Source organism: Oncorhynchus kisutch, linkage group LG15 (assembly GCF_002021735.2).
Source record: "Oncorhynchus kisutch isolate 150728-3 linkage group LG15, Okis_V2, whole genome shotgun sequence".
NCBI classification, from domain to species: Eukaryota; Metazoa; Chordata; class Actinopteri; order Salmoniformes; family Salmonidae; genus Oncorhynchus; species Oncorhynchus kisutch.
Genome location: NC_034188.2, coordinates 59,456,933 through 59,480,689, shown reverse-complemented (window position 1 = coordinate 59,480,689; position 23,757 = coordinate 59,456,933). Strand labels below are relative to the sequence as shown.

The 23,757-nt window shown below is 40.6% G+C and overlaps 1 protein-coding gene across 1 annotated transcript; it reads left to right on the top strand.

Annotated features, from left to right (window-relative positions):
• The first annotated feature begins 20 nt into the window (after nucleotides 1-20).
• Nucleotides 21-23,757, top strand: LOC109905606 (A disintegrin and metalloproteinase with thrombospondin motifs 15-like). The gene is made up of 8 exons (XM_020503073.2): nucleotides 21-1,205; nucleotides 6,071-6,203; nucleotides 14,569-14,736; nucleotides 15,337-15,620; nucleotides 15,859-16,036; nucleotides 16,545-16,720; nucleotides 20,279-20,454; nucleotides 20,852-23,757. The coding sequence occupies exons 1-8, from the start codon at nucleotides 228-230 to the stop codon at nucleotides 21,627-21,629; spliced, it is 2,871 nt and encodes a 956-aa protein (XP_020358662.2). The 5' UTR covers nucleotides 21-227; the 3' UTR covers nucleotides 21,630-23,757.

The window sequence follows — 23,757 nt, the reverse complement described above, 5'->3', positions numbered from 1 at the left end:
GAACATGACTCCAGAGAGTCAAACTCACAAAGTCCAAAGAGCAGTCTGGGCTCAATAGTCTGGTTCAAGATGGGAATCGATCACATCTTTTGGTCTTTCATCCTTTGAGGACGCCCAACTGCGGCTCTGTGACACAGCGCACTGGATTGTCAACCTCACATGCAGACGTGGTACCACCAAGGACAGTGGCGGATTTATCGATAAATAATAGTTTTTGTATTACAAAGATGTCTATGTTTATTGGCTCTCTGTTTATTTTTATGGATGTCCTATTATATGCTAAATTTAATTATTGCATGGAAATAGATTTTTGCGTACCTGTTCGATTAGATCATCAACATTTAGAAAGACATACTATTCGACAGACGGAGGGGAGAATGAATGACCAGCTAATTGTTTTTAAAATTACTGCTTTCAGGCAAGAATGTTATCTAAACCTTTCACCGGATTCTACATTTATTGCGCCCAACATCACTCCTCACAGCGGCTCCTTAGCATCAACTTCCTCTGCAACCACAGACCTGAACCACTGCTTCTACTCCGGCGATGTCAATGCAGACAAGGAATCGTATGCTGCGCTGAGCCTGTGCAAAGGCTTACAAGGCGCTTTTTCTTACCAGGGCATGGAATATTTCATCAATCCACTTGGGAACGAAAGGACCAGAGGAGGATATACAGTGAATACTGAGAGAAGAACCCATGTCATACGTCGCCGGGGACGCGACAGGGACTCCAGTGGCAATACCACCACGAACAGGTGTGGAGTAGAACCTGGTTTGACCCAAAACCTTCCAGGGTCTTTTGAGAAATATAAACGCATGAAAGGACTGGAGATGGACAGCCTGACTGAAACTGTATTGAAGAGCCTGGGTAGATCCAAAAGGTTTGCCTCCATCCCTAGGTTTGTGGAGGTTCTTGTCGTGGCTGATGAGTCTATGGCCAAATTCCACGGGGACGACTTGAAACATTACCTGTTGACCCTGATGTCTGTTGCTTCAAGGCTTTACAAGCACCCCAGCATCATGAATTCCATAAACATAGTGGTAGTGGGCTTCATGGTGATCAACGAAACAGAGAAAGGACCCAAGGTTTCCACCAATGCTGCCCTCACTCTGCGCAGTTTCTGTTCTTGGCAGAAAAATTTAAACAAATACGATGACAAGCACCCTGAATACTGGGACACTGCAATCCTATTCACCAAACAGGTAAGGTGTGGTGAGTTGCAGCCAGGTGTCAATGTTTACTTGCAGATTAGCTTCCATGCAATCATCAAATATTTACATTTTGAATTATTATCTCATTGTCACCCAATACATTATCTCCAAATACAATACTAAGTGCTCTTTTATAGACACATCCCTGTGTGTTACATGCAGCCTGATAATGCTGAGACAAGGTGGGTTTGGGTGTCAATTCCTTTTCAGTTAATTAAGGAAGTAAATTAAAATTACACTTCCAATTCCAATTTTTACTCTATGCATCTCTATGAGAAAAAAATGAAAACATTGCTTACAACTAACTGCACAGCTGAAAAGCAACTCATCTGTCTTCACATCTTAAAAGTCCACCTCCTTTTTCCTATCATGAATCACATTGCAAAACATTTAGCATAAAGGCCCCCACAATCGTGATCACTGAGCCAAAAACATGCTCATGGAACAAGATGAACCATATGAACAACGACTGTTGCACATCTTTCAGAATGTGTCTAGCCAGTCACCTATTTTTCCATCCCAACCATAGAGATAGATAGCGGACTCAGCTTTATATCTGTGCCATTATAGCGTCTGTGACAGCATGGGCAGCGACATTGAGGCTACAACCCATAGGAATCCCCACCCATTTGACTACTTTGACTACTTTAAATTGGCGGAAGCAGTGGCGATTTTAGCATGTACATTTTGGTGGGGCAAAGTGAAAAAAATGTATGCATGCCAGCAAAGCCACTACACAACACAACACTAAACATACATTAATTGCACTATAACGGTGACAAACGGTGCCCACAAACTGTTAGGGCCTACATAAAGCTGTCTCAACAGCAGAGTCCCAACACCTTACCACTGCTACAGCTGGCTATCAGCGTAGCCTTTTCTGGCAGCAAAACAGTTTATTCAGCCTCATTTAATGCCTTAGAAAATATATACAGTACCAGTCAAAAGTTTGGACACCTACTCATTCAAAGGTTTTTCTTTATTTTGACTATTTTCTACATTGTACAACAATAGTGAAGCCATCACAACTATGAAATAACACATATGGAATCATTTAGTAACCAAAAAAGTGTTAAACAAATTCTTCAAAGTAGCTACCCTTTGCCTTGATGACGACTTTGCACACTCTTGGCATTCTCTCAAGACAGTGTCACCAGCAAAGCAACCCCACACCATCATAACTCCTCCTTCATGCTTCACGGTGAGAACCACAGATGCAGAGATCATCTGTTCACCTACTTTGCATCTCACAAAGACACAGCAGTTGGAACCAAAAATCTCAAATTTGGACTTATCAAACCAAAGGACAGATTTCCACCGGTCTAATGTCCAATGGTCATGTTTCTTGGCCCAAGCAAGTGTCTTCTTATTAATGGTGTCCTTTAGTAGTGGTTTCTTTGCAGCAATTCAACCATGAAGGCCTGATTCACGTAGTCTCCTCTGAACAGCTGATGTTGAGATGTGAGCCAGTTTCATCATAGCGCTTGATGGTTTTTGCTTGACTGCTTTTGAAGAAACTTTAAAAGTTCTTGACATTTTCCAGATTGACTGAACTTCATGTCTTAAAGTAATGATGGACTGTCATTTCGCTTTGCTTATTTGAGCTGTTCTTGCCATAATATGGACTTGGTCTTTTACCAAATAGGCTATCTTCTGTATACCACCCCTACCTTGTCACAACACAACTGATTGGCTCAAATGCATTAAGATGGAAAGAAATTCCACAAATGGACTTTTAAGAAGGTACCCCTGTTAATTCAGAGCATGGGCCATTCTTACATTATTCTCCCTGTACACCAAGTCAGAACCATAGGATAAATAAAGGGGGCATATAAGCAGACAATGAAAGCTTTTACAATATTCGATGATGACATTTCTCTGAAACAGGCTTTAGGCTAGATGTGCACCACCAACAGCTAACAGCTTACTACACAACATACATTTAGTATTACTTTCGTAGCTACAGTAGACATATCTCTCTGGTATATTACATATTTTATGCAGCAGCATACAATACATTTTCGGACAAACCTTGTTGTGCTGTGCTCACTTGAACAGGAAGGTGGCGCGGCAGTTGTATTTGGGCAAATGTTGTCATCAAACTTTGTCATAAAAGTCTGGCATTCTCTGGATTGATGGTGCTTTCAAGACAATGAGAAGTCGTGGAAAAAACAAGGTTGAATCATGATGACGTCGGTGATCTTCAGGTCGGAGCTCTAAAATGAGGCCTGAGTTCCCGACTTGCAATTCCGAGTTGGATGACTGTTCAAAACGTATTTTCCCAGTCAGAGCTTGTTTTATTTCAAGTTCCTAGTTGTCTTCAACGTACTAAAGTAAGATTTCCCTGAGTTTCCTGTTGTTTTGAGCGCGGCAGAAGTCATGCTGGATTAACAGCATGGCCAATGTTGACTGTTTATCCTTTTAAACTTGGAAAAGAGACTCTTAAACCCAGACTTGAGACCACACACCCATTTCACTGAATAGCAGGCTAGTGATTGCTTTGCAATGCTTGCAGTTATCCACTGATTCCTTCCAAACCACTCATTGTTGAATTTTCGATTTCCAACTGGTTGTGTAATGTTTATAACAATGTTCGATGAGCACCTATACAGTTTATCTATAATTTCTCTTCATTATTTCTCTGCATCTGACAAGGATTGAAAAGGATTTGCCTGTAGATTGTCGACTTGATTCATGATGATGCCTGCTAGCTAAGATTTTTGAAAGTATGATGCTGACATGATCAGTCCAATCAAAGCTACTGTAGATAAAACATTATTTGATGTCAAACTGATATGTGACACGTACTAATGCCAAAATAACATGCAAAACAGGTGGGGCTCGAATCAAATGACGGTCGTCACTGGGCAGAAGCACGTTGGAAGCCCTCAATTGCGCTGCCCATGCTAAAACTGCCTTTTGGCCACTAGAGGCCTCTATCATACGTTATACAATGGGTGGGTCTAATCCTGAATGCTGATTGGTTAAAACAGCATTCAGCTGTGTATAAAAAGCATATAGACATTATCTCACATTTATTTTAGACTAACGTTTCGTTTTCAACAGCAGAGATTTGTATAAACCTTGCTGTTTGTCTCTCCAACATTTGCAACATTGTTTCAATATTAAAGTTCGATCTCCTGCTGTCCCATAGTAATGGACGTGTCGGGACGACACAGACATGCATGCAGTGTTTCTCAGCTAGTCGAAATCATGAATCAATTGGCATCATTTTTATGGATAAAAAAAAAAATCTATAGAAAAAAGGCAAAACAAAATGCAGCGATTTTCAGTCTTTCCAGCTTCAGTTTGAAGTGATCGTGTTACTGTAGCTGTGTTGTTGGCTAGCTCCTCTGAACAACAGTGTCCTGACGAGTGAGCACATTCTCTATGCCCTGCAAAAATCCCCCTCATTAGCTCATTGTTATGGATGTATCCAAATAAATGTCACAGCTTAAACAAATGCAAATGCAGCTACTTTGCTGTTATTCTGGCTGCACATTTTGACGTGACTGTAAGTTAGCCATAGTTGGCTAGGAAGGCTAGCAAGGGATAAGAACGTTGCCAGCCAGTATGGCAATGGAACATTTAGAGTGAACGACCGGGTCGCGTCCATAGATCTAGAACAAAAAGACTGGGTCGCGTCCATAGATCCAGAACAGAAAGACTGTCTCTAGCAACCCTGGATTTGTGTCGGGACTATATCTTGTGGAAGGATGAAATGGTATGAATAAATTAATCCAAACAACGTTTTTAATCAAAATATGTAAATGATTTTAATATGTTGGTAATACGTATAAAAGTGATAGTGCCCTCAAAGCCAGTGTTTGGAGGATATATTGGCATGGTTTCCCGGCGTTCGACTTTCGACTCGGGCCTAACAACACAATATATTCTCCAAACATCGGATTCTCGGGCATTATCACTCAACGATGATCTCAACCCATGTTAATACCATGCCACTGAGTTTTGAAATGGCACAGGTAGAACAGGCCAGGCAGGGGTTTCACTAGCTCTGGTCCAGGAATTCAGCACAGCTTGCTAATGGCAGGCTCAGCATTAGCACTAACGCCTGGACCAGAGCTAGGATTTGACACACTCCGATGGTGGAATGGGAAGTATCCATTTCTCTGTGATGATCCACTCACTTCCAGCTGTGAGCCTTTAGTCCTGCCGCTCAGCCTGGATTCAGCCAGTCTGTCTGTTTTCCATTAAGCCTAGCTTGGCTGGGACCAATCTAATGCATTGGTTCTCTTTGAGTGCATAACACTTAATTCTGAGGCTGAATCTGTCCAACTGGATCAAAGTGGTGTAAAATGATCCCACTTATATGGTGAAGATGCCTTGACCTATACAATTACCTTAAAGTGTGTTTATTTACTTTATTGTGAGAGGGGGTTATTGAATTTAATATTGTAGGCTAGAGGTATGGTGTTAATGTGCTTGTATGAACAATGCAGTTATATCAGATAATAATTCTCAGACTCAAATCAAATAAACTTGTGTTTAAAAGCATTGTACAATGGTCAAGTACAATACATTTTTAACAGTTCCATTGTCAGACAGACCTCTTGGCAAGTGGCAGTGTAATTGTTCTTCTCTGACAGCTGTAACATTCCATAAGCATCTTGTGGATTAAAGGGTTAGTTCACTGGGCCAGATTGAGAGAGGGAGAGATATATTAAAAATGGGTCTAACCAGAACAATGGACCGGATTGTTAGTGTTTTCTGTTTAAATATCTACCAAAAGATGGTGGATATGCAATGAAATAACAACACATACATGCAAGACAAATTACATTACATACCTACACACATTGTCCAGATGATCACATGTCATTTGTTTCCTGCAACAGGACTTGTGTGGAGCCACTACCTGTGACACCTTAGGCATGGCAGACGTGGGCACTATGTGTGATCCCAAGAGAAGCTGCTCTGTCATCGAGGATGATGGTCTCCCCTCGGCCTTCACCACTGCTCATGAATTGGGTGAGTGAAGATCACTCTACCTTGTGTATTATCGGTATCTACCAGGGTTCCAAAAGGGTTCTTCGGCTATCCCCATAGGAGAGCCATTTTGGGTTCCAGGTAGATCTACCTGGCACAAAAAGTTTTTTTTACCAAGAACCAAAAGTGGTTCTTTAAAGGGTTCTCCTATAGACCAAATCAGAATGTGTATAAACAAAGCTTTTCTGTTAGTTCCAGGTTGTGAGCGTCGTAAAGCTAGACTGAATAACGCATAGGAAACAATATGCAGACCATTGGAGACTAGCTAGATTATCTAATGAATAATGGAAATACTCAATTTTCTAAAATGTTTCTAAAATCATCAACACTACTCTCTTGTTATTAACCCATTCATGTCCATAACAGAACTGCAACGCTGCTGTGTTTCTCATGCTCAACAGTTTACCGTGTGTATTAAGAATGGTCCACCACCCAAAGGACATCCAGCCAACATGACACAACTATGGGAAGCCTTGAACGTTTTTGACACCTTTTAAAGTCCATGCCTCGACGAAATGAGGATGTTCTGAGGGCAAAAGGGGGTGCAACTTAATATTAGGAAGGTGTGTATATATACAGTGCATTCAGAAAGTATTCAGACACCTTGACTTTTTACACAATTTGTTACGTTACAGCCTTTTTCTAAAATGTATTAAATTAATGTTTTTCCTCATCAATCTAAACACAATACCCCATAATGACAAAATAAAAACAGGTTTTTGGAAATGTTTGCAAATGTATAAATATGTCAAAACGGAAATATCACATTTACAAAAGTATTCAAACCCTACTTCGTTGAAGCACATTTGGCAGCAATTACAGCCTCGAGTCTTCTTGGGTATGACGGTTCAAGCTTGGCACACCTGTATTTGGGGACATTCTCCCATTTTTCTCTGCAGATCCTCTCAAGCTCTGTCAGGTTGGATGGGGAGCGTTGCTGCACAGCTATTTTCAGGTCTCTCCAGAGATGTTCGATCGAGTTCAAGTCTGGGCTCTGGCTGGGCCACTCAAGCACATTTCGAAACTTGTCCCGAAGCCACTCCTGCATTGTCTTGGCTGTGTGCTTATGGTTGTTGTTCTGTTGGAAGGTGAACCTTCGCACCAGTCTGAGTTCTTGAGTGCTGTGGAGCAGGTTTTCATCAAGGATCTCTATGTACTTTGCTCTGTTCATCTTTCGCCGAATCCATACCATACTATCAATTACATTATACAATACTGATTTCTAAATACAGAATAGAGCCATGCAGAGAACCAACCATGTCTGAACTCGGTATTTACAAACCAGAATTAAATTGACTTGCTATTGTGACATCGTGTCACGACTTCCTCCGAAGTCGGTTCCTTTCCTTGTTCAGGCAGCGTTCGGCGGTCGACGTCACCGGTCTTATAGCCATCGCCGATCCACCTTTCATTTTCCATTTGTTTTGTCTTGTTTTCCCACAAACCTGGTTTACATTCCCTCATTACGTGACATGTATATAACCCTCTGTTCCCCCCATGTCTGTGTGTGAAATTGTTTGTTGTAAAGTGTATGTACATTATAGACTGGTTTGCGACAGGTTATTTCAACCCATATTGTGTTGTTCTGGGTGCCGTTGGTTTTGCCTCATTAACTTCTTTGGGACTGGGGGGCAGTATTGAGTAGCTTGGATAAAAAGGTGCCCAGAGTAAACTGCCTGCTACTCAGGCCCAAAAGCTAGAATATGCATGTAATTAGTAGATATGGATAGAAAACATCATCCTAAAGATTGATTCTATACATCATTTGACATGTTTCTACAAACTGTAACATAACTTTTTTGACATTTCATCTGAACAAGTGATTATGCATTTGGATTACTGGGCTAAATGCGCAAACAAAAAGGAGGTATTTGGACATAAATGATGGACTTTATCGAACAAAGCAAACATTTATTGTGGAACTGGGATTCCTGGGAGTGCATTCTGATCAAGATCATCAAAGGTAAGTGAATATTTATAACGCTATTTCTGACTTTTCTGACACCTCTCCTTCTTTGGAAAATGGCTGGATGTTTTTCTGTGACTAGCGCTGACCTAACATAATCGCAAGGTATGCTTTCTCTGTAAAGCCATGTTGAAATCTGACACAGCGGTTGCATTAAGGAGAATTTTATCTATATTTCCATGCATAACACTTGTATCTTTTATTAATGTTTATTATGAGAATTTCTGTAATTTGATGTGGCTCGCTGCACTTTCACCGGATGTTTGTTTGAGACAATGCATTTCTGATCATAACACACAAATTTCAAATTAGGTTTTTGGACAAAGATTAACTTTATCAAACAAAACATACATTTATAGTGTAACATGAAGTCCTGTGAGTGCCATGTGAGGAAGATCATTAAAGGTTAGTGATTAATTTAATCGCTATTTCTGATTCTTGTGAGCCCTCCTTGGCTGGAAAATGGCTGTATGGTTTTCTGTGACTAGGTGCTGACCTAACATAATCGTTTGGTGTGCTTTCGCCGTAAAGCCTATTTGAAAACAGACATTTACAATAATGTTATCTTTAAAATGGTGTAAAATACTTGTATGTTTGAGGAATTTTAATTATGGGATTTCTGTTGTTTTGAATTTGGCGACCTGCAATTTCACTGGCTGTTGGCGAGGTGGGACGCTACCATCCCACATATCCCAGAGAAGTTAAACTGCTCCGGTTATTACCCAGTTCTGCTCTCCTGCGCCTGACTTCACTGCAGCCAGTTACGCACCTCTTACACATCGTGGTGATTTGATCTTTGGGGACAGCCAAAGAAACTTTATTGGTTCTAGATAGCGTGTGAATACTAAATAATAAAAATAATAATAATAATCAAATATTTATTTTATATAGCGCTTTTCAATACAAGTAGAATCAAAGTCGCTTAAAAAACAAAACAAACAAAAACATTTACAAAACAAATGTAGGGATCTGGCAGTTCTTGGGTGTTGGTCTTCCACAGCTTTAGATGATAGGAGGTTAATAATGTAGTAGCTTGAGAGGAGGGAGCATAGATGGAACAGCCAGGCAGGGAGGTAGAGACATCTGACAAACAGGCCAAGGAGCTCTTCATCAGGCACCTCATCGTCTTCGATGTTCACAGCTAATAAATAACATGGCATTGCCCAAATAGACTTGTATGTTGAATATTGTTAATGCCAGAGTGAACTTGTAGGCATTATGCATGTCTTGAACAAAAGATGATAGGTGTTGATGATGTCATTTGGTGTTAACTAATTCAGTTCTAGTCTGCTGTGGATGTACTGTACAGTTCATCAATCTCCGTAGAAATTAGATGTTGTAAGTCGGACCAAAGAGCATACACAATCTCTCCATGTGTGAACTGCCCTGGGGGTCCTTGACTCCCCACATGCATCATTTGATTACCATTTCTAATTTGTCAGACATGGAATGGGGGGAAAAGGACTAAGGCCCATTGAAAACTCTTGAACTTTTCTCGCCTTCTTCGTTTGATCCAATGAAATGGGTGTCATTCTGTCCAACGGTCTCGTTACCACTGAAGCCATTTTTGTCAAGGCTGGTATTATTAATGAGACAAGTGATAGTTGTGATCAAGTGTTTTCAGTCATCCATGTGGGGCTGTGAAGGAAGTAAAGCCTGAAAACAGATGGGGAAGTACTAGCAGATGTGAGGCCCCATTGAGAGGCACTGGTTTAAGGTGCACACGTCTATTAACTAATTATACAATTTCCTTTCAAAACGGACCCTGTCATATTTTACATCCATTTGTGAAGTCGTAATTTCCGTGTGGGATGTGATGACTTGGTACCGAGGACTTTGTTTCCAATAACATCGAACTGTTTTCTTTTTTTTTTCCCCATCAAAGAAAATTGTTATTTTACTTCTACTGCCTGTGAGTATTATACTTCATAATCTATGACAGCATTGGGAAAAGTGGTTGGTTTGATATTTGGAGTGGAATGGATGGAGTTCAAGTGAATACATGACATTTCACAACGTAGTGTATAATATACATACTAGCCCTACAACATGTAGGCTATATGAGTTTGAATAGAAAAGTATGGGGATCAAACATTAGTCACAAGTGTCCTGCCATGAACAGTTGCAGTGAAGAATTTGAATTTATTATGGATCCCCATTAGCTGCTGAAGGCAGCAGCTGCTCTTCCTGGGGTCTGGCAAAATGAAGGCAGTTATACAATTTCAAAAACATTCTGAACAGATTTCACAACACACTAAGTGTGTGCCCCTCAGGCCTCCACTACCACATATCTACAACCCAAAATCCAGGTGTAAGTGTATGTATAGTGTGTATGTTATCATGTGTGTGTGTACATGTGTCTGTGCCTATGTTTGTGTTGCTTCACAGTCCCCACTGTTCCATAAGGTGTGTTTCTATCTGTTTTTTAAATTTGATTCTACTGCTTACATCTGTTTCCTGATGTGGAATAGAGTTCCATGTAGTCATGGCTCTATGTAGTACTCCCATGCACCTCCCATAGTCTGCTATGGACTTAGGGACCGTGAAGAGACCTCTGGTGGCATGTCTTGTGGGGTATGCATTAGAGGTCGATCAATTAATCGGAATGGCCGATTTAATTAGTTCGTAACAATGGACACCGATTTGGCCGAATTATTATTATTTAATTTTTTTACACCTTTATTTCATCTTTATTTAACTAGGCAAGTCAGTTAAGAACAGATTCTTATTTTCAATGAAGGCCTAGGAACGGTGGGTTAACTGCCTTCTTCGGGGGCATTACGACAGATCTTTACCTTGTCAGCTCTGGGATTCAATCTTGCAACCTTACAGTTAACTAGTCCAACGCTCTAACCACCTGCCTCTCATTGCACTCCACGAAGAGACTGCCTGTTACGCGAATACAGTAAGCCAAGGTAGGTTGCTAGCTAGCATTAAACTTATCTTATAAAAAACAATCAATCAATCATAATCACTAGTTAACTACACATGGTTGATGATATTACTAGTTTATCTAGCTTGTCCTGCGTTGCATATAATCGATGCGATGCATATTTGCGAAAAATGACTGTCCTTGCTCCAATGTGTACCTAACCAAAAACATCAATGCCTTTCTTAAAATCAATACACAGAAGTATATATTTTAAAAACTGCATATTTAGCTTAAAGAAATCCAGGTTAGCAGGCAATATTAGCCAGCCGTGCTGCCCTGTTCTGAGCCAATTGCAATTTTCCTAAATTCCTCTTTGTGGCACCTGACCACACAACTGAACAGCAGTCCAGGTGCGACAAAACTAGAACCTGTAGGACCTGCCTTGTTGATAGTGCTGTTAAGAAGGTAGAGCAGCACTTTATTATGGACAGACTTCTCCCCAGACTTCTGTTGTATCAATATATTTTGACCATTACAGTTACTCCAAGCAGTGTAGTCACTTCAACTTGCTCAATTTTCACATGATTTATTACAAGATGTGGTTGAGGTTTAGTGTTTAGTGAATGATTTGTCCCAAATACAATGTTTTTAGTTTTTGAAATATTTAGGAATAATTTGTTCCGTTCCACCCATTCTGAAGCTGACTGCAGCTGTTTGTTAAGTGTTGCAGTCATTTCAATTGCTGTAGTAGCTGATGTGTATAGTGTTGAGTCATCCGCATACATAGACACACTGGCTTTACTCAAAGCCAGTGGAATGTCGTTAGTAAAGATTGAAAAAAGTAAGGGGCCTAGACAGCTTCCCTGGGGAATTCCTGATTTGACCTGGATTATGTTGAAGAGGCTTCCATTGAAGAACACCCTCTGTGTTCGGTAGCTCTTTATCCAAAATATAGTAGGAGATGTAAATCCATACGTTTTTCCAGCAGCAGACTATGATTGATCATGTCAAAATCCTCACTGAAGTCTAACAACACAATCTTTTTATCATCAATTTCTCTCAGGCAATCATCAGTCATTTGTGTAAGTGCTGCGCTAATTGAATATCCTTCCCTATAAGCGTGCTGAAAGTCTGTTTTCAATTTATTTACTCTAAAATAGCATTGTATCTGATCAACAAAAAAAATCCAAAACATTTCTAAGGACTGTTAACTGGCTGATTGGTTGGCTATTTGAGCCAGTAAAGGGGGCTTTACTATTCTTAGGTAGCGGAATGACTTTTGCTTCCCTCCAGGTCTGAGGGAACACACTTTCTAGTCGGCTAAAATTTAAAATATGGCAAAAAGGAGTGGCAATGTCGTCCGCTGTTCTCCTAAGTCATTTTCCATCCAAGTTGTCAGACCCTTGCTTGTTGCTTGTCATTGTTGATACACAACAATGATTTTTTACTTCTTCCACATTCACTTTACAGAATAAAAAATGACAATGCGTGTCTTTCATTATTTGGCCAAAATAACTTGGATGTGTAGTGTCAGCGTTTGTTGCTGGCTTGTCATGCATAAATTTTCTAATCTTGCCAATGAAAATTTCATTAAAGTACTAGGCAATATCAATTGGTTTTGGGATATGAATGAGCCATCTGATTCAATGAATGATGGAGCCAATTTGACTTTTTTTTAAATGTCATTGAATGTGCTCAAGTTTTTTAGTGTCATTCTTTACGTCATTTATCTTTGTTTCATAGTGTAGTTTGTTCTTCTTTTTATTCAATTTAGTCACGTGATTTCTCAATTTGCAGTACATTTGCCAATCGTTTGTACAGCCAGACTTATTTGCCATTCATTTTTCCTCATCCCTCTCAACCATACAATTGTTCAATTCCTCATCAATCTACATAGATTTAACAGTTTTTACTTTTTACAGTCATTTTATTAATGGGTGCATGCTTATTAGTAACTGGGATAAGCAGTTTCATAAATGTGTCAAGTGCAGCGACCGTTTGCATCTCATTACACACCATGGACCAACAAATATGTTTTACATCAACAACATAGGAATCGCTACAAAACGTATTTTATGACCTCTTATACACTCTATATTAGTCCCAGCCTTTGGAACTTTGGTTTTCCTAGATATGGCTACTATATTGTGATCACTACATCCGATGGATCTGGATACTGCTTTCAAGCACATTTCTCCAGCATTAGTAATGATGTGATCAATACATGTTGGTTTAAATATTGACTTTCATCAAGCTGCCCACTCAAGAAAAAGATTCAAACTGTAACCAGTGCCTGCAACCTGGTTCAGGTTATATTTAAATCACACAGAAAATATACCTCTCCGTTGATATCACATACATTATCAAGAATTTCACACATGTTAACAATATACTGACTGTTAGCACTTGGTGGTCTATAGCAACTTCCCACAAGAATGGACATTAGATGAGGCAGATGAACCTGTAGCCATATATTACTTCATAAGTATTTAACATGAGGTCATCTCTAAGCTTTACAGGAATGTGGTTCTGAATATAAACAGCAACACCCCCACCATTGGCATTTCTGTCTTTTCTTAAATGTTATAACCTTGTATTGCTTCCACTGTATCATCGAATGTATAATCTAAGTGAGTTTCAGAGATAGTCAGAATATGAATGTAATCTGTTTCTAGCAAGTTATTCATTTCATGAACCTTGTTTCTTAAGCTACAAATGTTAACGTGGGCTATTTTGAGCACTTTTGTAGGGATGCTTGCTTGTTTTCATTGCTTTTCTGGGAAGCTTAGCTGAAGTAGATATTGTCATGTTATTTATGTTAGTGCAGGGTGAGCTGCACACAGTGGACCTCCTACTAGGGCACACCGCCTCAATGATAACACTAGAAGACTAGTGAACCTCCTTGAGTGTCCTTGTTCTCGTCCCAATGAATCTGTGATTATGTTCCACTGTCAGCGGTCTTCATTACAAACATAAGCAAATGGTACTAAGCCAGGCTAGCACCATGAGCTACAGCAGGCTGAGCAAAACAAATGGACATTGCAAACTTCATAAAAGGGGGAAATATCTGCAAACAAACCACTGCTCAACAGTAGAAAGGTCTCAATGGCTTGTTGAGCAGAGATGTAATTTTTCCTCTTATTTAAATCATCCTCTAATTAATACATGGGTGTCATGTCATTCCATGGAGGGCCTAGTGTCTGCGGGTTTTTGTTTTTTCCTTTCAATTAAGACATAAACAACCAGGTGAGGAGTTCCTTTCTAATTAGTGTCCATATTTAATCGATCAAGTACAATGGAGGAGCAAAAACCAGCAGACCCTCTGTCTGTGTTTTTTTTTTGACCCGTGATTTAGAACATTATTGGATTTTGTTGATGATGATTGACACTGATTCAAATTATGATGATGAAATGAACCTAGTACCCCATAACCAATATTCAATTTTTTTTTAGATTTTATAGTCGTCCTGGTCATATTTCCTCCTTGTGCTATTTTTTCTGTCCTCCAGGCCATGTTTTCAACATGCCCCATGACAATGTGAATGCCTGCAAGGAGGTGTTTGGGAAGCTCAAGGACAACCACATGATGTCCCCCACGCTGATCCAGATCGACCGTGCCAACCCCTGGTCTGTGTGCAGCGCAGCCATCATTACAGACTTCCTGGACAGAGGCCATGGTCAGTCAGCCACTCAGCTCGGTCTCTGTCAATTGCAGCTGTTGTGCATGTGCGTGTGTGTGTGTGAGTTCTGCCTGTGTAAATTGTAGCTGTCATGCGAATATATATACTCTATGCTCCCCCCCCCCCCCCACACACACTTTGAAAAAGATTAGACTTTGTTCTCACCCTTGCAACAAATCTAAACAGTTTGAACTATTGGAGTTGTTAAATGAGGTCATGCAATTAGCAGTAATAGCACTGGAGTTCATGGGCCGCTCATTCCCAATACTGTCCCTGTTCAACGTCTGCATTAGCTGACTGACGTATAAAGAGTTCCAATGCTTGTTTAATGTTGCACAGGTTTTTTTGCACAGGTATTTGTACTTATTTGGGCTGGAAAAGATGATCATGTAATGGTTTACAAATCTTGAAAAACTCTGATTAAGAGGAGTGAAGACTGCTTTGTTCAACTGCAAGGGAATTTTGAATAACAGTGCAGAGATATTGCTTCCTACGACAACACCTGTCACTCTCAGATATAAACCATAACAATTGTCTTCAACCTGGCTGGCTTTGCACGGCTGATATCTTGACACTGTGGTTGTTTTTCTTAAAAAGGGGACTGTCTTCTGGATCAGCCCCAAAAGCTGCTGGCTCTGCCCGAGAGCCTCCCAGGCACCAACTACAGCCTCCACCGCCAATGTGAGCTGGCCTTCGGTACGGGCTCCAAGCCCTGTCCCTACATGCAGCACTGCTCCAAGCTGTGGTGCACGGGCAAGGCCAGAGGCCAACTGGTCTGCCAGACACGTCATTTCCCCTGGGCCGATGGCACCAGCTGTGGCAACAGTAAGCTCTGTTTCCGAGGGGTGTGCACCGACAAGAACAACACCACTAAGACCAAGGTGAGCACACTCACTGTCTGTGTTCTGATCTGCTTAGTTACTGCTATTGATGCAGATGTTGGTAGAGACTGATCTCACAATGAATACAATGATTTCACAATCTAACAACAATGAAACATCTATATCTTAATAATAATATGTACTGGAACCTCTATTTCTAAATGTATACTATAATGTAACTATAGGCTGTACATGTAATTTAGACTGCAGGTTCTAAATGTGTGTGGTTCTCCTACAGGTGGACGGTGGATGGGGGAAGTGGGGTGTGTATGGGTCATGTTCCAGAACCTGTGGAGGAGGAGTTCAGCTTGCCAAAAGAGACTGTAACAACCCTGTTCCAGAATATGGGGGGAAATACTGCAAAGGACTCCGTGTGAAGTATCGCTCCTGCAATTTGGACGTCTGCCCAGAATCAGGTAGAACTCATTGTGAAGTTTTAAATAATCCTTAATTACATGATTTTGAAAACTGGAAGCATTTAGCTTCTTTACCACAATAAATAAGATTTGCTGACATGCTAATATGTAAAAATATGCTAAATGAAACCTGAGTGTGAAACCTGAATGTCCCACTTTAAAATTACAATTTGACATGTTAAAGAAAGACACAAGTCCTTGATAAAGCGTATAGAAAAGCTTCAGAAATCATTCATAAGCAAATGTTATGTTATATGAACAGTCACAAAAGGTAATGTCACATTTGGCAAAGTACCAGATGTAATCAACATGTTTCAGTGCACCTGTCCGACAATAAAACATCTTATTCTTTTACTTTTCATGTCAAGCGTGTATGTAGTGCTCATGAAGACTTTATTCATGTCCTATAATGCCTTTATACGTTGCTTCATTAAAGGATGACCCACATTTTTTTTTAGAGATGTGTACTCGTATGGATCCCCGTTACTAATAAGCATACAATCCATAGGCAAAAGCTTCCGCGAGGAGCAGTGTGAGGCGTTCAACGGATTCAACCTCAACACCAACAGGCTCTCAGCGTCTGTGGTGTGGGTCCCCAAATATTCTGGAGTGTCACCCAAGGACAAGTGCAAGCTCATCTGCAGGGCCAATGGAACAGGCTACTTCTATGTCCTTGCTCCAAAGGTGAGTACCTGCAGACTGCAGTAGCAACCTGCTGAGAAAGGCTGTTGAGAAATTAACTTCTCCTGGCCTGCGGTAACAGATTGCACCAACAAACAACAAAACGGTAACACTTTACTTGACACCCAGTGTCATAACACGTTATGACGCGGTCATAACAATGTCATAACAGCTGACATAACTTGTTATAACCTGTCATAATATGGTCATAACACTGTCATGACAGATATATTTACACCTGTTGTGACATATATTTAGTAATTTCATGGCTGGTTATGACACTTACATAAGAGTGTCAAAACCCACATTTAATCAAATTAGTTTGTTCCCCTGCCAAGAAGTTTCCTTTCGTTTAAAGTTTGTTTCTTAACAGTCATGTTAACAGTCATGTTTTTTCATCATATTTTAAATAACTTGTAGAAAATACACTTTATGACAATGTCATGAAGCACTATGACCTGTGTCACTTTACTTGGACTAAGAAAATACACTTTATGACACCGTCAAGAAGCATTATGACCATCATAATCATATAAGCCAGATAGGCCTATCACGTACATGCCCTTATGTCAGTCATCAGTCACAAAGAGGGTGTCTTGTCCTGCTCCTGAAATCTGCTCCTGCAGAGCATTGGGGTCGGTGCATGTCTGACAATGATATTTTAAAAATGATATTATATAAGCATAAGCATACTGTTGACACATAGGCTATGGTGTAAGGTTTTGTGGGTTTTGACACTCTTATGTAAGTGTGATAACCAGACATAAAATAACACAATATATGGTCACAACAGGTGTAAATATATGTCATGACAGTGTTATGACCACATTATGACAGGTTAGGACAAGTTATATCAGCTGTTATGACATATTATGACATGGTTATGATTGTGTCATAACTTGTTATGACGCTGGGTGTCAAGTGAAGTGTTACCCAACAAACACTGTCTGTCTCACATTTAGTGATGTAATGGCAGGTGGCACTGTCAATGAAGAGTTAAGCACGATGTTGTAGGTGACAACCATCGTAACCAATGTAACCATGTTTTCAGAGAATGAGAGAGAGAGAGAGAGAGAGAGAGAGAGAGAGAGAGAGAGAGAGAGAGAGAGAGAGAGAGAGAGAGAGAGAGAGAGAGAGAGAGAGAGAGAGAGAGAGAGAGAGAGAGAGAGAGAGAGAGAGAGAGAGAGAGAGAGAGAGAGAGAGAGAGAGAGAGAGAGAGAGGTACAGCTGTTGTATGTCAGCAAGTATTTACACAGCCAACCGGTGAAACAAGCTTTTATATCAATACATACCAGACCGCCCTTTCTCTTTGAGCTCTCTGATATTTGTATTGCTTGTTTGCTGTTCTGTCCTTAGATGGTCCAGATAGTTGCTGGATAGAAAGTGTGGATCCATTTGTGGTCTTTTAGAATGGAACCTCTCTCTGTTTCCTCTCTCTCTCTACTCTATCTCTCTCACACATGCGCATGCATATACACATGCACGCACACACACCAACATTAACGCTTTTCAGGGACAAGTAAAAAAAGTTGGGCAATAATAATATAGATTTGAGTCAGTTCAAAAATCACAACATCTAACAATTACTCCAATCAGAATTGGATAAGAATTGGTTCATTGTCCTCTGGATGCGAAGTATTGCTCTTCTCCCAATTTCTGCAGAGCACATCAAGTAGGATTGTATTGCATTGACAGGAGCGGTCTTTCAAACATTCCCGGTTGCAAGCTTTTGAGATCAAGTCGCAGAGCCGAGTGTAGCTGGGTTTGCACATATTGATATTCCTTACTAATTAGTGAGTTATTTGCACAGTTATGACACATTTCTGGTCAGCAACAGAGGTTGTACGGTCATGGAAGTCCTGGAAAAGTTATGGTGTATGCTTGTGCATGTGTGCCAGTGAGAGGCCCTAGCCTATAAAAAAATGATAGACTACAGGCTAATTAGATAGCTAATTCAACACATATCGTGTAGCCTGGCTAGTTATATCAATAGTTAACTATTTAGCTATTAGCATGTGTTAATGTCATTGGCAAGTCCGATGTCCCTTAAAACCTTCTACTGGCACACTGCAAATGGCCGACATGCAGTTGATGAATGGGTGCCTTAATAAACCAATGCTACGTACTCCGGTTGTAAAACTGTCTCTCCAGCGCTGAGTATTGGGAGCTGAAAAGAGAAATCTGACACTGTTGGAAAGCGGGGATTCCCCTCTATTCCACATTGGCTTTAAAATATATTCTTAGAATTGACAATCTCCCATGCTGTCAATAGATATCCCCTGAAACCTGAATGTAAACATGTCTTAGTTAGTTACCTTGCTTTGAAGTAGCCTACTTTAGCCATTTGCCACCTGATTCTTTGAATTAGAAAATTATTTTATAAAGACATGAAAAGTATTTTGTTGTAATTGTAACCCTAATGTTGCAATCATCCTTGAGAAGAGACTTAAAGGTGCAGTGCAGTCAACATTATTTTTTTACATTGTTTTATATCAGCTGATAAAACACTGTAAAAGTGTGAAAATAATTGCTCAGTGTTATTTCCTGGTAGTTGCTGGTTGAAAATACAATCTAATCAGCAGGTTTGCATTGGCGGGAGTTTCGGCTTTCCATGGTGACATCACCATGCAATAAATTGGTTAATAGACCAATAACAAAGAGAGTTCCAAACCTCCCTGCCAATTTCAGCTGGTATTCAGTTTTCCCATCCCGACTCAGACCGCTCCCAAACAGTCCTAGCAAATTGCTAAAAAGAGACTTTTGTAAAGTTACAGTAAGGTCCTTAATTGTTACGCAGAAATGATTTGATATTGCTATAAAAGGGCTGCATTGGGCCTTTAAAGGGGCAATGTCGTATTTTGAGACAGTCTTGAATCTGCAAAGAAGCCAGTAGGCAGAGGGTAGCATACATTTTTGTCTGATTTTCTCTGTGCTAATAGGCATAATAATGATGATGCTACATTTTATTTTGTAAAATGGTTCCATGCAGCATACAACACTATTTCCAGTTACCTTTTTGGCGCATTGTGTTACAAACCATTTTTTGACATGAGCTTTCGGACAAGTAAAAAATATTTTCTGAAGGACAAGTTCATGTTAAGCCCTGCACGCACACCCTCACACATCACACCCTCACACACGCACGCACGCACACCCTCACACATCACACCCTCACACACGCACGCACACCCTCACACATCACACCCTCACACACGCACGCACGCACACCCTCACACATCACACCCTCACACACGCACGCACACCCTCACACATCACACCCTCACACACGCACGCACGCACACCCTCACACATCACACCCTCACACACGCACGCACGCACACCCTCACACATCACACCCTCACACACGCACGCACACCCTCACACCCTCACACACGCACACGCACACACACACGCACAACCTCACACATCACACCCTCACACACGCACACACACATGCACAACCTCACACTCGCACACACGCACACACACACACACACACACACACAAGCCCGCTTCCTCTCACTCTCACTAATATATTTCTCAATCTACTCACACCTACAGGTTGTTGATGGAACACCCTGTTCTCCCGACACCTCTGCAGTGTGTGTCCAAGGGAAATGTATCAAGGCGGGCTGTGACGGCAAGCTCAGCTCCAATAAGAAGTATGACAAGTGTGGTGTGTGTGGAGGGGACAACCAAAGATGCAAGAAAGTGTCCGGATTATTCACCAAACCCATGTAAGTGACCAGCACACAGTATGCTGTTCTCAATGTATACAAGAATCTTCTACTTTATGTCATCATACTTTATGTCATCATACTTTGTCACCATACTTTATGCCACCATACTTTATGCCACCATACTTTATGCCACCATACTTTGTCATCATACATTTGTCATCATACTTTATGTCATCATACTTTATGCCACATTACTTTATGCCACCATACTTTATGCCACCATACTTTGTCACCATACTTTATGTCTCCATACTTTATGTCATCATACTTTAGTCATCATACTTTTGTCAGCATACCTTATGTCAGCATACTTTATGTCAGCATACTTTTGTCATCATAATTTGTGTCACCAGACTTTATGTCACCATACTTTATGTCACCATAATTTTTTCAGGCATGGCTACAACTTTGTGGTGATGTTGCCTGTGGGAGCGTCCAACATTGACATCCGACAGCGTGGCTACAGGGCCTTGGTTAACGACGACAACTACCTAGCGGTGAAGAACCGACACGGCAAATACCTTCTGAATGGGAACTATGTGGTGTCAGCGGTGGAGCGGGACATCATTGTGAAGGGCAGCCTGCTGCGCTACAGCGGCACCACTAGTGCTGTGGAGATCCTCCAGGCCACCAGGCCTCTCCAGGAAGCCCTGACCGTGGAGGTCCTCTCGGTGGGGAAGATGACCCCGCCCCGGGTCCGATACTCCTTCTACCTGGCTCGGGAGCACCACAAGGAGGAGAAGATCTTGAAGAAAGTGGGGAGGAGCCACTCGCAGAACAGCGTCCTAATGGACAGCAACAAGGTGGAGCTGAAGGGGCCGTCGCACAAGTCCATTCCCCCGAACATGTGGTCGACGGGGGCATGGGAAGAGTGCACCGTGACCTGTGGGAATGGGCTCCAGAGTAGACGGGTTCAGTGTACGGACCCAGAGGGCAAAACAGCCACGGACTGTGACAGCTTACAGAGGCCGGCTGCCACCAGGGTATGTGGGGACCCCTGTCCCATGTGGGACATAGGCCAGTGGTCGTCGTGCTCCAAGACATGCGGGAGGGGCTTCAAACGGAGGCCGCTGCGTTGCACTACTCAGACTGGCTTGCACCTACCCAGAGAGCACTGTGCTGGTATGAAGAAGCCACAGGAACTAGATTTCTGCACAGTGCAGCCATGTTAGAGAAGTTCTATGTCTGCTGACTCTTTGTGTTGTTCCAGTGATGCTCTTGAAAAGAAAACCCATTCGCTGTCCTATAAGGTTCTGACGGACTCCCATAGTGCATGGCATTGTTGTGGCGGACTGTGATGACAAAATGGTATTTGAAACAGCTAAGGGAAAGAAAGTGGTAGAGGTACAAACTGTGGGACCATTTCAGTTGAGTTGGAGTTACTGGCTGTGTCCAACTACTCGTACTTGTGTCCTAAGTAGTAGGGTCTTTGCGTATGCGAAAATATAACGTTTTATTGTATGTGACATTTCAAATATTGAGTGTTTTTAATGCCAGGATGCCATACTTCTTTCGGCTTTTGATATAATATGAATTCGCTGCACACTATTGAAGAAGATTCTCGTGTTTATTAGATCCATGTGAGTTTGACATCAGCTGATAATCAGAAAAGGGGAACTGCTGTACCAAAATAAACGAAAGGCGGGGGACAACCCAGCTATGCATTAGATGACACCCTCTCGGTATGGATGAGCCTAGTATGTTGATATTTGTTCATTACTGCATACATTTTCACTAAACAGTATGTTCTAAATAGTATGCAGTACGGTTAGTACATAGCGTATTATTTTAGTTGGGAGTACGCAATAACGATTTTTGACACAGCCACAGCCAGTCTACCTCTAGTGAGACAAAGAGTAAAACACACATGCACACACACACAGTGCTGGTCTAGGTACAGTCTATATGGGTCTATAGACTATTTACTGTATATGACACAAGAGACTCAATCAACTTCAAATCAGTCACTGGATTATCATTGGAGCAGGATGTTTGTTATCTTGATTTACCTACATCTGAAGTTCACCATCCCCATTTTTTCAGTAATAATCTTAATGAAATGTGAAGTGCAGTACTGTGTCTGCAAAATATAAGACCTGTTTCGTCCATGCACTAGTTTCAAATTATATTTGTGTATTTACAATGGAATTGTACTATTAGTATTGTTAATGTATTAGGTACATTGACATAAGTTCGATATAAAAATACATTAAAAAAATTTCAAAAATTACTACTCTAATCTAAAACCATTTGAAAAAGTATTGTTAAAAGCCCTACAATATAACTTTATCAGTTTTCATGATTAAACAGTAAGTCATATTTCTCATGTGATGATAATGAAAACTTGTTAATGAAATATCCTATACACTTGAAAAGATTACCAGCAATCAAACCAATTAGGAATCGATTTTAATCAATTCAGTGATACAAGAAAGCTTTAATTTGGCCAAACAATTAAATATTTTGAGAGAAAGAAACCTTATATATAAACATCAAAGGTACTGTATGTACTGTATAACTAATGATTCATTTCAAGAAACAATGTACTTGTATTGTGCAGTGCATCATTTTCCTCTTAATGTTGTGTCTTGAACAGTGCAAATTTCACAAAGCTCAGATTTTATTCATGTTTTCGCCAAAGAGATGAGGATACTGAATTAGAGGTAACCCTTAGTACTGCAAGAGACAAATCTCAGATTCACTACATGAACTTGACATAGCATTGCTTCCTTACCTCCAGCAGTGGAGCGGATACTACTATTCTTCCTTTTCCCCTTTTGCATGGTCATTTGAGAATTTGAGTTTCCATTAAATACTATTAGTTACAGTGTGTTCAGTTCAGCTATTTCAATATAATGCTGGTAAATTATAATAGGAACTTTAAAAGACCATGTCACATCATTAGTGATGCAATTTATGATACTTTGTCCTCTCTACTGACTTTTCTAATAAAGCCTGTGTTATTGACATTAATATGTAATAATAATTGTTTTATTGCAATGCATAGGAAAGTGACAAAAGGCATTTTGTTTTGCTCTACATTCCATTCAGACCCACTGTAAATAAGGGCACCTACCTAGAAGAGAGAATCCACTCCCATGATACAATTCTGTTGTCTATTTGACAGTCTTGGTTCAGTCTTGTCTCCATCTTTTAGATGGTTCCTGTATTCTTTGGAATTGTAGCTATTTCATTTTCTTTTGCATCATGTACAGCAAAAGACTTGTTCTTTCGTCAGCTGCATTTGTATACCATGTATACATTCATCTGCGCACAAATAAATAACACGTGAATATTGTG

Coding starts and splice junctions, on each gene's coding strand:
- LOC109905606 (XM_020503073.2), top strand. CDS start 228: ATGTCTATGTTTATTGGCTCTCTGTTTATTTTTATGGATGTCCTATTA. Junction 16,721..20,278: donor TCTATGTCCTTGCTCCAAAG/GTGAGTACCTGC, acceptor TCACACCTACAG/GTTGTTGATGGAACACCCTG. Junction 20,455..20,851: donor GGATTATTCACCAAACCCAT/GTAAGTGACCAG, acceptor TAATTTTTTCAG/GCATGGCTACAACTTTGTGG.